At 45.8% G+C, this 14,055-nt stretch overlaps 1 protein-coding gene across 5 annotated transcripts in view; it reads right to left on the reverse strand.

Annotated features, from left to right (window-relative positions):
- Positions 1-477: 477 nt before the first annotated feature.
- Positions 478-14,055, reverse strand: part of LOC142585427 (cadherin-like and PC-esterase domain-containing protein 1) — a 44,846-nt gene continuing 31,268 nt past the window's right edge. For 4 of the 5 annotated variants that reach the window (XM_075696188.1, XM_075696189.1, XM_075696187.1 and 1 more), the window contains exons 17-25: positions 13,005-13,194; positions 12,258-12,444; positions 11,468-11,594; positions 10,509-10,645; positions 8,966-9,192; positions 8,325-8,426; positions 6,298-6,385; positions 4,970-5,116; positions 478-1,781 (exon numbers count right to left, since the gene is read on the reverse strand). In XM_075696188.1, the coding sequence (XP_075552303.1) occupies positions 1,671-1,781; positions 4,970-5,116; positions 6,298-6,385; positions 8,325-8,426; positions 8,966-9,192; positions 10,509-10,645; positions 11,468-11,594; positions 12,258-12,444; positions 13,005-13,194 (1,316 nt within the window). In that variant the 3' untranslated portion in view covers positions 478-1,670. The remainder of the gene's footprint in view (positions 1,782-4,969; positions 5,117-6,297; positions 6,386-8,324; positions 8,427-8,965; positions 9,193-10,508; positions 10,646-11,467; positions 11,595-12,257; positions 12,445-13,004; positions 13,195-14,055) is intronic. The other variant, XM_075696191.1, reaches the window with a different exon arrangement.

Below are 14,055 nucleotides of genomic sequence, written 5' to 3' on the forward strand. Positions count from 1 at the left end.
GAACTGGTACATAAACTGCAAGGCGGCGGCGTCGCTGGTCTCACTTTTTTTTTTTTACTCTCTTCCAGCTCACCACGCATCCTCTCACGGTTTATAACTGCGGCCATTTCGCTTTTGCAGAGTCTCAATTTACCAATATATCTTAACGTAATATTTCTATTTGATGTGTATTTGACACGTTGAAGAAGTAATGTCCCAAGTTTTGTTTTTCCCCGTAGAACTGTACTCGATTGGGTTGCTCGCATACCGAGTCCAATCAACCACGAGGCATCGACAGCCAGTGACTCATGCTGCGCAGGAACATCGCTGTGGCGATTCCAAATGGTCAGTCCGCAAGCAATGACGTGGCGATGTGAAGAGGCTGGAGCTCTTACCTTCTGTTACTCCTGAAGGATAACATAACCGAAGAAAGGTTAGCCTTTTGAGCGAACACACTTCGAAGTGCCTGACGAATCAAGAAATAGACCATCGTGTCCCCCTCCCCCATGCCACGATGAAATATAAAAAAAAGTGAAATAAATGCCCAGCGGTGCGTTTTGGTGTGACAGCGTTCAGACAGCCTAAATCTAAGACAGCATACATGAAAGCAAAGTTTTATTTGTAAATGTATTTCTTTTCCATTTGAATCGCACATATTCTTCATGTCGTGTTTCCGTGGCTCTTGTGTGGGCGTTCCCAAGTGTATAGCGTTTCGAATGCGGCGCCCTTGTGAAGGACTTCATTTGTACCTCCACAGGCACATTTGTATTTTGTGAATAGCCGAAGACGCTTTTTTACGTAGGTGTCTTTGTACGTGCATGTATGACCTTTAGGGCTATGTCACTGTATTATATCTCTCATATCGTTGCTCGTAATATCTGCATCGTTTGTACACATCCGTCAAGTCGAAGTCAAGAGTAACCGCTGCCACCTGGAGGCACCAAATTATGTTTAAACACTAAAAACAATACCGACTTCCGAACGCTTCTAAGGACCGCTCTACGAGCGATTGAAAGGAAAATGGTAGGCGTAACGTCAGGACACATGAATAGACTGGTATACAGCAGATCAAAAACAAGTCGATGACTGCTCTAGTTAAGATAAAGAGGAATTGGTGTTGTCGAGCAGATCGTGTAATGCGTAGGCAGATAACCGGCAGTCCGTAAGTGACAGAATGGTTGCCATGGGGATGAAAGCACAAGATGCTGCCTGAAATAGATGGAGTGATGAAATATGGAAACATGCGTGCTTAGAGCTGGTGAAGTTCTTGCAGGATAGGGACAATGAGAGGCGGGGACAGGGCTAATACAGGAAGCCTTTCTCCGTGCCGTGAAATTAACTAAGCTGAACATGGTTATGACTACGATGATGAGCCAAAAACTGCAATATCGGAGCTTTAGGAGTGACGCAACCACTCCAAGCTCAAATGCACATGAAGCCATGATTGGGGGTCATTATTGCTGCGTGATGTATAAGTCAGCTGACCGTTGTCATCTTCCAGATGATTTCATCCATAGTTATTCTCCGTTATCTGGCTTTCTTTCTTTCCACGTTCTTGCGTCTTTAGCACCACACACTTTGAAGCACTGCACACTTTGTGTCACTGGAGAGCCCACGCTGTCGCGAGCTTATATTATACATGAAAGACGTGGCATCTTCTTCGTATAGCCTCGACGTGACGTAATCATTGTTCACGTCGGCGTTGTCCTGTGTCCCTGGCACAGGCGGCTCAACAGAATGTCGCTGTAAGCCTGGTTCACGGGACCCTCGACGCGATATGTCGTCAGGGAGTCGCTGACAACCTATAACAAGGAAAGGAACAAAATAAGACGCCACATTGCTGGACAATCGCCACGTAGAGGAACGTGTTGTTTAATGCTGAGCACGTGACCAGTAAAAGGGAGGTCATAAAAATTGCACCTTCCTGCCTGTATATACCTATATTTACATAAAATAACAAGTTAGATAACTCCACGCACACGCGCGCGCATGTGTGTGTGTGTGTGCACATACACATACGCACGCACGTACGCGCTAACCCCTCCCCCCCCAGACACAAACTCTAGCATTTACGAGAAATACGGGCTCAAGATTTAGACGCCATCTGGCGATGGACACGTAAATTGCAGACTTAACTTCCAAGGAAGGTTCACATCCGTCAAGTTTACGCACCAACCTTCAATTACGGCTTTACGGACAGGAATGGAATCGTTGCTCGGCACATAACAAAGCCTAATGCCCAATAAGCGTGAAGCTTGCGTAACTCAATGTTCTCAGTGGCAGCGTTATTGCCTTTCTTCCTTTCCTTTTTCCTTCTTTGTGTAGTCTGTGCTAGTCTAATGGAGGTATTCCTGCGATGAACATATTGCAGTAACTTCAATGCGTTTGGACTGTGAAAACGTTGTCAGTCCATGGTGCGACACTCGGCAGCGTCTGAGAGTCCTGTGCAGTCAGTCTCAGTTCTACTGATTAGGCGGAATGTAATAAGATAAGCTATGAGACCTCTTCACTTCGTTAAACTGTGATTATATATATAAACCAAAAAATTTTGAAAAAGACAACACAACCAATTTGCAACAAAGTGGAGACATTGCAAAACGATGAGCATGTTCAGCATTATAGAAGTAAGCTTATCGTTTATAAATGTCCACGGGGGCACTGGGTTTCAGGACACGATGGCACGTAATGTGTTGTCAATACGCTTCGAGCGCCTCAGCAAAAAACACGAGTGATCAATTGTGAAAAAGCTTTTCACACAGTCATCGTCGAATTGCACTGCTAAGGGAGGTGCTCTAGCGTTCAGCTTGCAATTGACACTGGTCTGTTCCGGACCATTGTCAATTGCATTTCGCTACTCGTCAAAGAGGCAGAACGTGCGTCGAGTGAGGTCCCCCTGAACACATTGCAATGTGGTGAACGCGGTTTAAATCATGGATCCGGCACCTCAAAGAGGTTTGAAGTAATTTTAACGCATTTCTCTCGTATCTACCGCTAAATCGCCGCTGATTTCTTCTTTCTTTCTTGAGCCTCATTTACTTTAAGTAACCCGATAAAGAAAGAGAGAGAGAGAGAGAGAGAGAGAGAGAGAGAGAGAGAGAGAGCGAGAGAGAGAGATGGCTGCGGCTATTTTTCGCGTCATAGTGTACTCTATTATGGTTGGCCGAATATTCTAAATCTTGAACATCAATTAACTACTGTATTGAATCTAAATGATACATTCAAGAACACTTTATTCGATTTCTGCGAAACATTTCATTATGGCCGCTTATATGTAAATACTTCGGTTATTTGACTGTGCCTACCAAAGAGCAAGGATTGAACACGGCCTCCTGTGAGCCAATTGGAAACTCGAGTCGTGTTTGACATTTTCCTCATTCACGTTTGGCATTTGTCCAGCTCAGCGCACTTTCGAACAGCACCACTCGTATTATAGGAGATAAGTGTGTTTATTATTTCTACACGAAAATATTTCGCACTCAATTCGATATCTGATGCCCGCATTTTCAGAATAAGCGCATTCTATTCGACTAGAATATTCCACTGCTTTAGTGTCGTTATTATTTTGATTGCGTATGCAAGCTGCGAAAGCGCCAATGATCTTGAGACGGCGATCATCCGCAACGCTCAGCTGCGCCCCTCTGCGCCAAAGCACGCGCGCGCCATCTATCGATAAGCCGGCGCAACTAGTGCTTCCTCGGCGGGAGACCGCTGCGCTCAATGCGCTTCAGTTTTGAGGTGGTTGAGTGCCGTAGAGAAATGCACAAAAATACCCGCACATTTGATGCCGCTCTTACAGGGTTAGAAAACAGTCATATCTAGAAGCAGCGAGGACACCAAGTAGGAGTTTTATAAAGATTATCCCTGCTTTGGGTTAAAGTTATAGAACGAAGAGCTGTCTTTTGTAGAACATGTCGTCATCGCTCGAACGTACAAATTCAATTTTTCGACATAAGGTATACAGCACCTCACTATTTTCGAAAAAAAAAAAAAGGCCTCACTGGATCACATTTGAAGCGCTTTGGGCAACTGGACAATTGAAAAGCATGTAAATCTAAGGTGGGCACGAATGCTTCAGTGAACGGATGAAAAAGCTTCATTCAAATTCATTCATTATATTCATTCTAATTTTGAAGTCGGCTGCATGTGGTGCTGTAGGGAAGTGGTTTACTTATATGTTTGCCATCTGTGTTCGAGAAGTTTGACAGTGAATCGATCAAGATTTCTGCGTTGTCCGAGACGGTGCAAATTAAGCACCCTTGAAGTCCGTTTCAGATTCTTTGAGATTGCGTGAAAACCCAGAATGCAGCAGCAACATGGCATTATACTACACGTAGTTATATTTCCAGCCACCTTTTTGTCTCTTTGTCTATGTCTGCCTCTTGATTTTTTTCTACTCTCAAGTTTGCTGGCATTCTTCTAGTATAAACATTTTTATTGACTTGAAACTTTTTCTCTTAAGCACTGCATTTTCGACTCGCGTTCTCTCTGGTATGTAACACTCGTTTCAACAGTAGGTAGCACACTTGCTTTGTAACACACCCCATTCCATACAACATGCATTGCTGGGGCTCATTTCGTCTTTCTCCGAAGTAAAGCAGTGGCCCAAAATGATCGTTCTAATAGATTACATCGAATTTGAATCTCGTAAGAAATTATAAATTAACAAAATCAAGGGATGCCCTACGAAAACACCCACAAGCCCCATACCTATCACATCCAATAATTCGATCCGAATATGAAAACATAATGATGTTTATATAGGACCTTTATATATTCATCCGGGTTTATGGCTTAAGCAAGAGCGTTAGACAGCGCGACACAAAACGCAGTAAAGGAACCAGAGGACAGAGCGTTGGAATACTGTATTAGCGGCACATATACTTCTTCAAAAGTGCCACCCCGTGGTGCGGCAGTAAGCTGGTAAATTTTGACCCAAATTTAGCATACATTGTGACGTGCCCACTGAAGCACTAAGAAAGTGCCAACCTACCTTGTGGAAGTGGCAGGCGCAGTTCCCTTGCATGAAGTCCTTGAACCTGGCCGTGGTCATGTTAAACGTGTCTACCACTTCCATGCCAAGCTGGCGTGCTTGGCGGATGATATCCTGGTTGGTCTGGCCTAGGATTTGCTGGCTCCTCTAAATGGCATATAACGGAATAGGCAGGCATAGGCAGTGTCAGTGGGTGCGAGTGTTGAAGCCGAATGAACAAGCACAAGTATACAGAGGCTTATACTTCCAAGAAAGCTCGCTAGATTAAAACATCTCATTGGGTTGCAAGCAACGCGCAGTTGGTTATCCCGTTTGCACTGGGGGTGAAGTGGTATTTTACAAGAAATAAATGCATCTCCACCGAAACAATAAGCCATAGTCTAAACGTGTAAATGACGAAATCAATGCAATAGGCGTATGGAAGAAATTTGGCTGTTTGTAGCTCCACCATAATGCCACTTGCGCTTTCGCTATGGCAAAGGTTCCAGAAGTTCTAAACTCTCGTCGTGTTTGAAACATTGACGTAAATCACTGTGTGCAATTTGTAGGCGGACTAATCGTATAAATTCCGAAATTTAGGCGCTGAACACGCGTTCGACCTACGGCGAGGTGTCATCGGTGACAGCTGAAATTAAGCTCGGTCATCGCTTGCGTGGGCATCTCTGGGAGCGGAATGGCGCACGTCTACGTTTGCTCTAGATTTTGTAATGGTGTCGATAAAGCGCCTTAAGGCTTTTCTCTGGCGAGCTGATTTGTTGCGTAGTTCGTGTCCTTTGACCGTGAATTTTTTTAAAGAAAGAGAAAAAGAAAGGAACTGCGACAAAGCGAAAAGGTCTTACTCGCTAAAAACACGATTGTAGTGCTTCGATTGTAGCTTTGAACTGTATCTTTTAATGCGAAGCATTCTTCCCCGAGTTCACTCTTTGGAAAGCAGGCCTCTCTCGCCGTTTTAGTTGGCCTATCCCGATGACAGCGCAGTCTAATATTATGAGCCACATGGACGACTGGATACATGCTACTGAGGCTTTAGTTTACTTTCAATCTTATGTCTTGCCATTAGAAATACTGCCTTATTTACTATAAATATAGTATCTACAGCTTGTAATATTGCTCTACGTAACAGTTCGTTACACGACAGTTATATAATTCATACAACCGTTACCTAGAAAGCATGAATGAGGACTCGCCTTACGTGGACGTCAACTCCAATGTAGCCTGCAAATTTTTTTTTAATCGACATGTCTCTCACTAGAAGAATAGTTTGAAAGATTGGACGATAACGCCTGATTATGAAGTTAATTACGTGTAGCGAAATAATAGCGACTTACCACGCTGTTCCGGTGAACACCATCTGTCTGTTGGTGGAAGCCAGATCCGAATGTCTTTATTATAATCTTCGCGTTATCCAGGCCAAGTCTGCAAGGTACATTTAACAATGTGTTGTCTTTCTTCTTTTTTATAGAATTATAGAATCAATTTAATTAGGTAGCGGGCGCCGAAAATTTCGCAGCAGTTGTGCTCCTGACGTCCACACGTTACATTCAAAACCGCATGCACACCGCATAAGACACTGCGTTGACAATGATAGAACTAGCGCCCAATAAAGGATTTAAACATGTTGTTGGAAGTGAGATGGTCATTCTGAACGAAATAAGGAAGGACTTTACGAAAATGACAGTTTGAATTACCGAAAACGAAACTTTTTCACATTATTTTTAACACACTCGTTCATTTTCCCACGCAATTTCAATTTACCTGCATACAATTGCCCCACTCATCGAGAAGCCTGAACAAGCGTATCCGATAAAGCACCATTCCAGCCTTTCAAAGATAGCGACGCCCTACTGCGCTGATTGCTTCTGGCATCTCGTATTGTTGGCTACGCATTAAATCTTGTTGAGGCGAGCGCGGAAGCACATTCTTTTCCATTATATAAATTGCTTACACTGTTAAGTGAGAATTGGTTGAGGGCGCGTATTGACGTGCTGCAAGGACACATTTCTTCTCAGTAGCTTATCGCACAATCAGTGGCGGAGCCTCTGACATGTTTTAACGTATGGAGCCGCATTTATTTTCCGGTGACCTAAGCTTTCAATCATCTTTTGAAACGCGCTGTGCCAAATTTCAACTGTTCTCTCCATTTCGTCTATTGCTACTCGCTTGTCTTCGTTGATCAGTGCATCAACCGTCTCCTTGTTGGCATCGGTCGAGGCTGCCCGAAGGCGATCACTCTGAGGCTGATCTTCAGTGCAGGCCTGGCCGTTTTAATATGTCTCGGCTATTGTCGCACACTGATCTGACTTATTCGCGCACCGCCGTACGCAAGCTGAATTCTTCTGCGAAAGTGCGCTGCTGAAGTTCACTCTTTTACCAGAAATATCACCCCACGTTGTCTAACGAAAACGTCGTATGCTGGTATTTTGTCTAGCGTACTGACTGCTAGATTATGTAAACTGGTGGTGACAAATGGACATCGACGCGTACGATTGCAGAAAATGTGGTTCTACATTCTTACAAACATTCATTGTTGTGCGATTTTAGGCTTCCGCAAAAAAAAAAAAGGACAGTTGATTATTACTTACGATACCACCCGGTATGTAAACACCAACGCTTGAGTTCAATACGTTTGAACATAGAAATCAAGGGTCACAATGCCCCTCATAATGATAAATTCGTTAAGCAAAAAGTTTAGAGCCCAAGGCCCAGTTGAGATAAATTATTACATTAAAACGCCAACATCAGCTGAAGACGAAAACCATGTGCGAGTCGAATGGCGGGGTTGCTTCATGCGGTAAAATACAACCAGGACTTAACTGCGGTGGGTGTTTTTTGCCTGCTTGTCAGGTATTTCACGGTTCGTCCTGTGATGGGTGGTATTGATTGGTTGCGGCCTCTGACAAATCTTAGCCCCCAGACCACCATCGTCCGGTGAACAGGGCCAAGCTACTGGCTCAGGCACAAGGCATACTGGACTGGGAACTCCGCCCACCTAGCACAATTCTACCGCCGGCTCAATTCTATAAATAAGCTTATTCCTAAACCTTTTGTCAAATGGTTCTGATTTTTCTCGCAAGAATTCATCAAATGTCGGGGGCTACTCCAACGCCAACATCCCTCTCTCCCCTCTCGGAAGGTTATTCCGTTAGTTCTAATCCAAACAAGGCAAAAGACGCAGGTGGATGCAAACGAAACGATCAACAAATTTGGAAAGCGTCAGTCTGGAACCAGCGTTTCAACACAGGAACTTTTCATCAGAGTGCTGACGTCGGTTTGCTAACAAATTCCCTCGTCGAAATGCTGGCTCCAGGCTGAAGTTATCCTTGTTCGCGGACAGCGTTTACACTTTGTCGCGCACCCTTTGAGAGTCGCCGTGAGCGATGACAGCTGCTTGAGGTTGAGCCATTGCACTCCACCGACGACCAGAACTGTTCTCTCGCTGTTCTCCAGTGACGGCATGCTGCGAAATTTCCAAAGACAGACAATGTGATGTGCCATCGTTGTATACCGTTTGACTGTTAAATGCACCAAATCTAGTAACGCTTTCTAAGTAATCGGGGAGACGTAGGACTTGCCGGAAAAAAGAAAGGAAAAACTGTCGACAAACCCATTGTGATTCTTGTCGCATCAATGCTATTATTTGACAATCGCTGAATCGATCAGAATCACATCTGTTGCATTTGCATTAAAGAGAAAGTTCCAGCGACACTATGGGCCGAATTTTAATTTGTACCGCACATTCTTCCTCTCTTTGCATCTCTCTGTACAGTCACGTGCAGCACGACCTGCAACACCGGTGCCCGTGCTCGGAGGGGCTCCGAGATTGTACGGCTGCGCAGACACAGGGTAAGTTCCAGACCTAAACACAGCTTCAATTAGTGGTATTTATGAAACCACTATTTCGCATGTCATAGCCACTGCGCAGCGCTGGAGCCCCTTATAGTGCACGAGCAAGGGTGATGCATGTCATATTGCACGCGTCTGTGCGTGAGCGCTCACCTGTCGACCAGCTGGTTCAGTGTTCGGGCCAGCGTGGGACGCCGGTTCGGCGGCAGCCAGAACTGCGGGTAGTAGGCGAAGCCCGCCGCGGTGCGACCTCTGTTCAGCCGCTGCGCGTGCAACGCGATGCCGTGGCTCCGGTGCCACTCGCCCAGCGTGCCGTTGAGGCGCATCAGCACGTAGTACATGATACCGCGGTTCGTCGAGTCTCCCAGGAACAGCAGCTGCTGCGTCAGCGGAGCCAATGCATGCCGCGCACGTTAGTAATTCTTTTGGTAAAGATGTCAACCATTTGCTTCTCATATGAGAATGTCAGTGAAGACACAGATTGTGAAACGCAGCCTTTCGTTTCAGTCATGTTCGCTAAGAGAACGTGAAGCTGCATGTTCAATCCAAGCATGCACGTTACCGTCGGAGCTTGTTTGCCACGTGCGTACAAGGCGGAAAGTGCGGTAAACACCAACAGCGTCGACTGTTCCTGATTGTTGCCATAGTAATATCTTTCTAAAGCATTTACTTCATTACAGTATGATCATACATACGGTTCTACGAAATCAAGCTGAGACCGCCCGTCGCCACAGCGTCGACATGAACTTGTAGCGTGATCAGATGAGTATGACCCTACGGCAGGGCGAAGCAATGGAGCACTCGTGAAAACAGGACTCCTGCTTGTTGGTTGCTCGCCATAGAACAGTCAATCCGACCCATTCATCTTTACATACGTTTTTACAGAGTCTCGTCTGAATCAGCTAACACCGTGTTGGCGACAGGTTGACCCAAGCAGAGTCAAACCCACTTTGTCGTGTCCATATAGACATAGGCTTTCTCAAGTGACAAACTTCGCGATCAATCTTTTTATACAATGTACGTGCCAGAAAAAAATTAAAAAGAACAGCCGAGCCAATTTCATTTTGTACATTTATTTGCTCCCTAAATGTATAAGTGTAGGTCTGGCAAAATTCTAACAGAAGTCAAGAGAGGGCAGCACTGATGCTCGCATTTGATAGCATGAACTGATCATGGCCCTTTCTGACACACCTGCAGCACTACGAAAGACACTTCTTTGTCCGAATTGTCTCACATAACATCCTTCAAAGCACTCTGTGTACCGATGCTGAACATATTTGTACGCGTATACTAACCTGAAATGCAACTGCGTTTCAATTGTATCGAAAGGTCGTGTGTTTCTTGCGCATTTTTTCAGAATTGTTGTGCGTGTGTTATATAATGAGTGTTGTATTTATAATATGTCAATATGAATGACTGACGCGGCGCCATGATGCCTTCCATTCGATGCAGTACGTTTGCTCCTTTCCTTTCTGTTAATATGTTTATATATTTGCCGTTTAATCAGAATGCTGAAAATTACCGGTCAGTCATCGTTCGTTCCTTGTTTCTGTGCCAATTTATACTGGTCGTTCGTTTCGAATTGATTTCATGTACTCTAACACTACGAGAACTTCAGTCCATCTATACGCTCCATTGAAGCAAATATACACGTTCAAGTAGCAGAACAATGGAAGTGGGCTATTGCGTCTCCCACCTTCTTTCCTTCCAGACAGGTCTTCAGGAAGGTGTTGGACACTTCGGGATAGCGGCACTTGAAGGGTGCCCATCGCGCCATACTCCAAATACACGAATCCGAGCTTGCGCAGTTGGTGCAAGGCAACAGCCACCGTCCTGCAAGGATATTTCTCATCTGGCAACAGCTCTATAGACTATGAACAATGTATTAGATACGCGCCACTTCTTACTGATTATTACGTTTTCTAGTTAAACTAACATGGAAGGCTAACGCGCGCGGCACTTCCTTATAGTTTATGCGCAAGACGAATGTTATTGTTTGGTATATGCCGCACGGTCACCGTAGATGTTACGGTGGCAAGAAGTAGATGGCACTCTTTGATAGTGACAACATCTCCAGATATAGCCGTATCATTTCAATGAGTTTTTCTGTAATTATTCTCGTCACCTTGCAACTGGGAATTTAGCGCATTGGGAGCGTTTGTAAGGTTAAGAACATTATTGTATCTGCGAGATTTGAATTTTCATGATGTTTTGTTCCATTGCTTCCGTTCACTTAAATCAATCTCCCGAAGTAAATAGTTAATATAGGTTGTTCCTTTGTCTGTGTATATGTGTAACGAATGCGGAGGATTCTATTGGAATGTGTGCGTCGCCTGCATGCAGCACATTTGGTTTGTGGCATGACCATTTTGACATTCCTTTAACTCCTTTCACAGTTTCTAGTCTCCTCGCCATTTCAGTTGAACACAGCCAAACGTTAAACGCATGATGGCCTCTCTTTCAACAAATGCATCAAACCAATGCTCGCGCGAGGAATCTTTTAACGTTGCACTCTTGCTGGGATTAAATGTAACGGGACTCAGAAGCGACTATAAAAATTTGTGTTTTTTTTTATTATTTAAAGCAAATCTTTCTACCGGGTGGCGGAAGTGCAAGTTCGCATCTGTGTGCAAAGTTACAATAAACTTCTCTCACCGTCTTCGTGCCCTGAACGGCAGATATCGAGCGCTTGCAGTCTCTGTGTCATTGCCGTCCACGATTCTTCGGCCTTCTCCAGATGGAGCCCGCACGGCTCTTTCGGATAAATCACAAGCTCGCAGCTCTGAAAGTTGGGAGCAAGATGAACGAGTAAATGTCAGATTGGTGCACGTATTCAAATCGGAAGTGGTTCAGCTTAGAGTCTTCAGCATAGGACTCGCCAAACCTTGCTGGTTCACATTTAATGGCAAGCCACGTAGTTCTCGTTCAAGACTGACGCCACCTCATCTTAGTCTTCTATTGCCAAAGCCTCAGCGCTCGCGGGAGGATGTAGGGATGGTTTAAGCATGAGGCGATATGAAAAAGAGGGAAGTAGGCGATCGCAAGTGCCACAGCCAGGGCATTCTTGTTGCCATTACTCTACGTCTTTTCTTTAACATAAAAACAAAGGACAGAATCTTTAAAAATGTCTAGTGGCACCCTGCATTGTTTGGTAGAAAGTTAGCCGCCATTTCCTCTATAATATCAGTGCCGCCACACTATAGGACAACATGCCATGCCAGAAGTGAGACCAGAGGTCAACTATCGAACAGGAATGCCAGAGAACTTTTCTATTAACTGACATCGCACTTAAATACAAAGGTAGTCGTGATCTTCTTCAAACTTGCACTGTAGGTGAATTTATCCATTTATCAAGTTGTGCTAGCTGTGCTAGCTGTGTCTGTTTGACTTGAATTAATTAATTTTGCGTCTATTAAGAAATCCGAAGTGCGTCATCGTACCTCACCTGCTTGAGGCTGCAGACTGCATAGCGACCGGCGATGTGTGGATGAAGTGCTTCGTGTATCGAGGTACGCTCACGCCTGAAGACACTCAGCACGTACGCGTTAGCGACACGGGCTTCAGCGTGCCTGATGTCCACCACCACCACGCTGATCCGGTTGTAACCGAGGCCCAGCGTGTAATTCACAGGCCTGCGGCGGAGCAGTTTGTTAGGCACGACACACTGGGGTACCTCACAGTATAACATGTGACCCTGGGGGACGCTGGGGAACAAATTTCAGCAGCAGTTCCTCGCTAGTAGGCTTCACCTCGTCGTAGGCAAGCGTTGATTTGGCGTATACTATGGTAATATGTTTGTACTTTCTTGCTAAATGAAAATTTCGGAACTTTGAACGACATCCCATCAGGCCAGCGACATCTATGAAATTTCTGCTGCTTTCGACCTCAGTGGCCTTATCAGCATCGTTATACATGCGTTGCAAGACGGGTGCGCTGGCTTGCATCTCGACCGTCGAAAAATGAGTCATGGGCGATTGGCCGACGCAGTCGATAGTTGTCCGAACTGTGATGCTGGAATGTATGCGGTTTAGCGGGCAAAGAAAGACTAAAGCGTGCAGCCGAAAGAACGCGCCGAATACGCTGTTACATAGGTATAAGTTCGCCCAGCAATTCAGTTGAACGGCTTGGTGCCGATAACGCGAACCTAATTCACCTAATAGTTATGAACCCAGGTTTGGTTACAAGTGCATACCTGGCTGGTCCCAGTCTGTCGTCGAGGCGAGCCTCTGCATGACAGTAGAGGGCTCTAGCGCGGACTTCCACGGTCATCTGATCGTAGGGCACGTCTACATGGTATTCCGTCTTGTTGGGATGGAAGGTGGGCGACAATGTCTGCTCCGGGCTGACGCGAAGCAGGCGTAAGTACGGCAGTGCCGTCGGGTCTGTGGACAGGCAAGAGATCCAGAGCTGTTGTTTTTGCATATCTTGCGACGTCTACCAGAAAAAAAATGGGGTGGAATTAACCCATCTCCAGATGACTGTCGACGGTAATACGTCAGCAGTGAATCGAAATAGCGACACAACATATTGCCTTCGTCGAACCGAGTCATGTATGAAGCATGTACTGCAGCGGGACTCCTCTTTCACGATTCCCCAAGTGCAATCGGCGCCATCAGGGGCCGCTACGGCGAAGCCTGTGCGTGGCCTCCGAAATCCATGGCGCGCCGGTGCGTTCGAATGACGGCACAGGCGTCATGCGGCAACCGGGCTCCCCTCTTGCGCTCCTTTTTCGGCCCGCTGCGCCATCTAATGGCACTACCGCGAACTCCACGCGCCACCTCCAAGACGAGAAGCGTGATGCGCCGGTGCCTGCGAACACTGAGAATGGTTCCCTCGCTTGCACCATACTCAGTGGCAGATACTCAGCGACTGAAGCTGGCGAGAGGTTCATTCGACACACCCAGTGCATGTGCGGCTGAGCCTGCTGCTTCGTCTTAATGTCCTCGAGGAGCCCTTGTGACGTGGGTTTAATTACGCTCAGCATTGAAGAAATTTAAGGGATCCTTTTCGTCATTATAGAGCGGCATGTTCCCAGTTCCCAGTTGGCATGTTCCCAGTTGGCCCGAGGAGGCATCCAAGAGGTTTGCTGAAGACCAGTACGAACAGAGTGACACATACCCAGTGCTCCAAGTCGGCGTCAAAGAGTTTTTTTCGAACAGCTGTGCCTACCCGATCCCGCATCCACAGCGACCCATATCTGCGTCAAAGGGGTCGTCGAAGAGCGAAACATATGCACAGATTGG

This window comes from Dermacentor variabilis, chromosome 6, assembly GCF_050947875.1.
Source record: "Dermacentor variabilis isolate Ectoservices chromosome 6, ASM5094787v1, whole genome shotgun sequence".
Classification (NCBI taxonomy): domain Eukaryota; kingdom Metazoa; phylum Arthropoda; class Arachnida; order Ixodida; family Ixodidae; genus Dermacentor; species Dermacentor variabilis.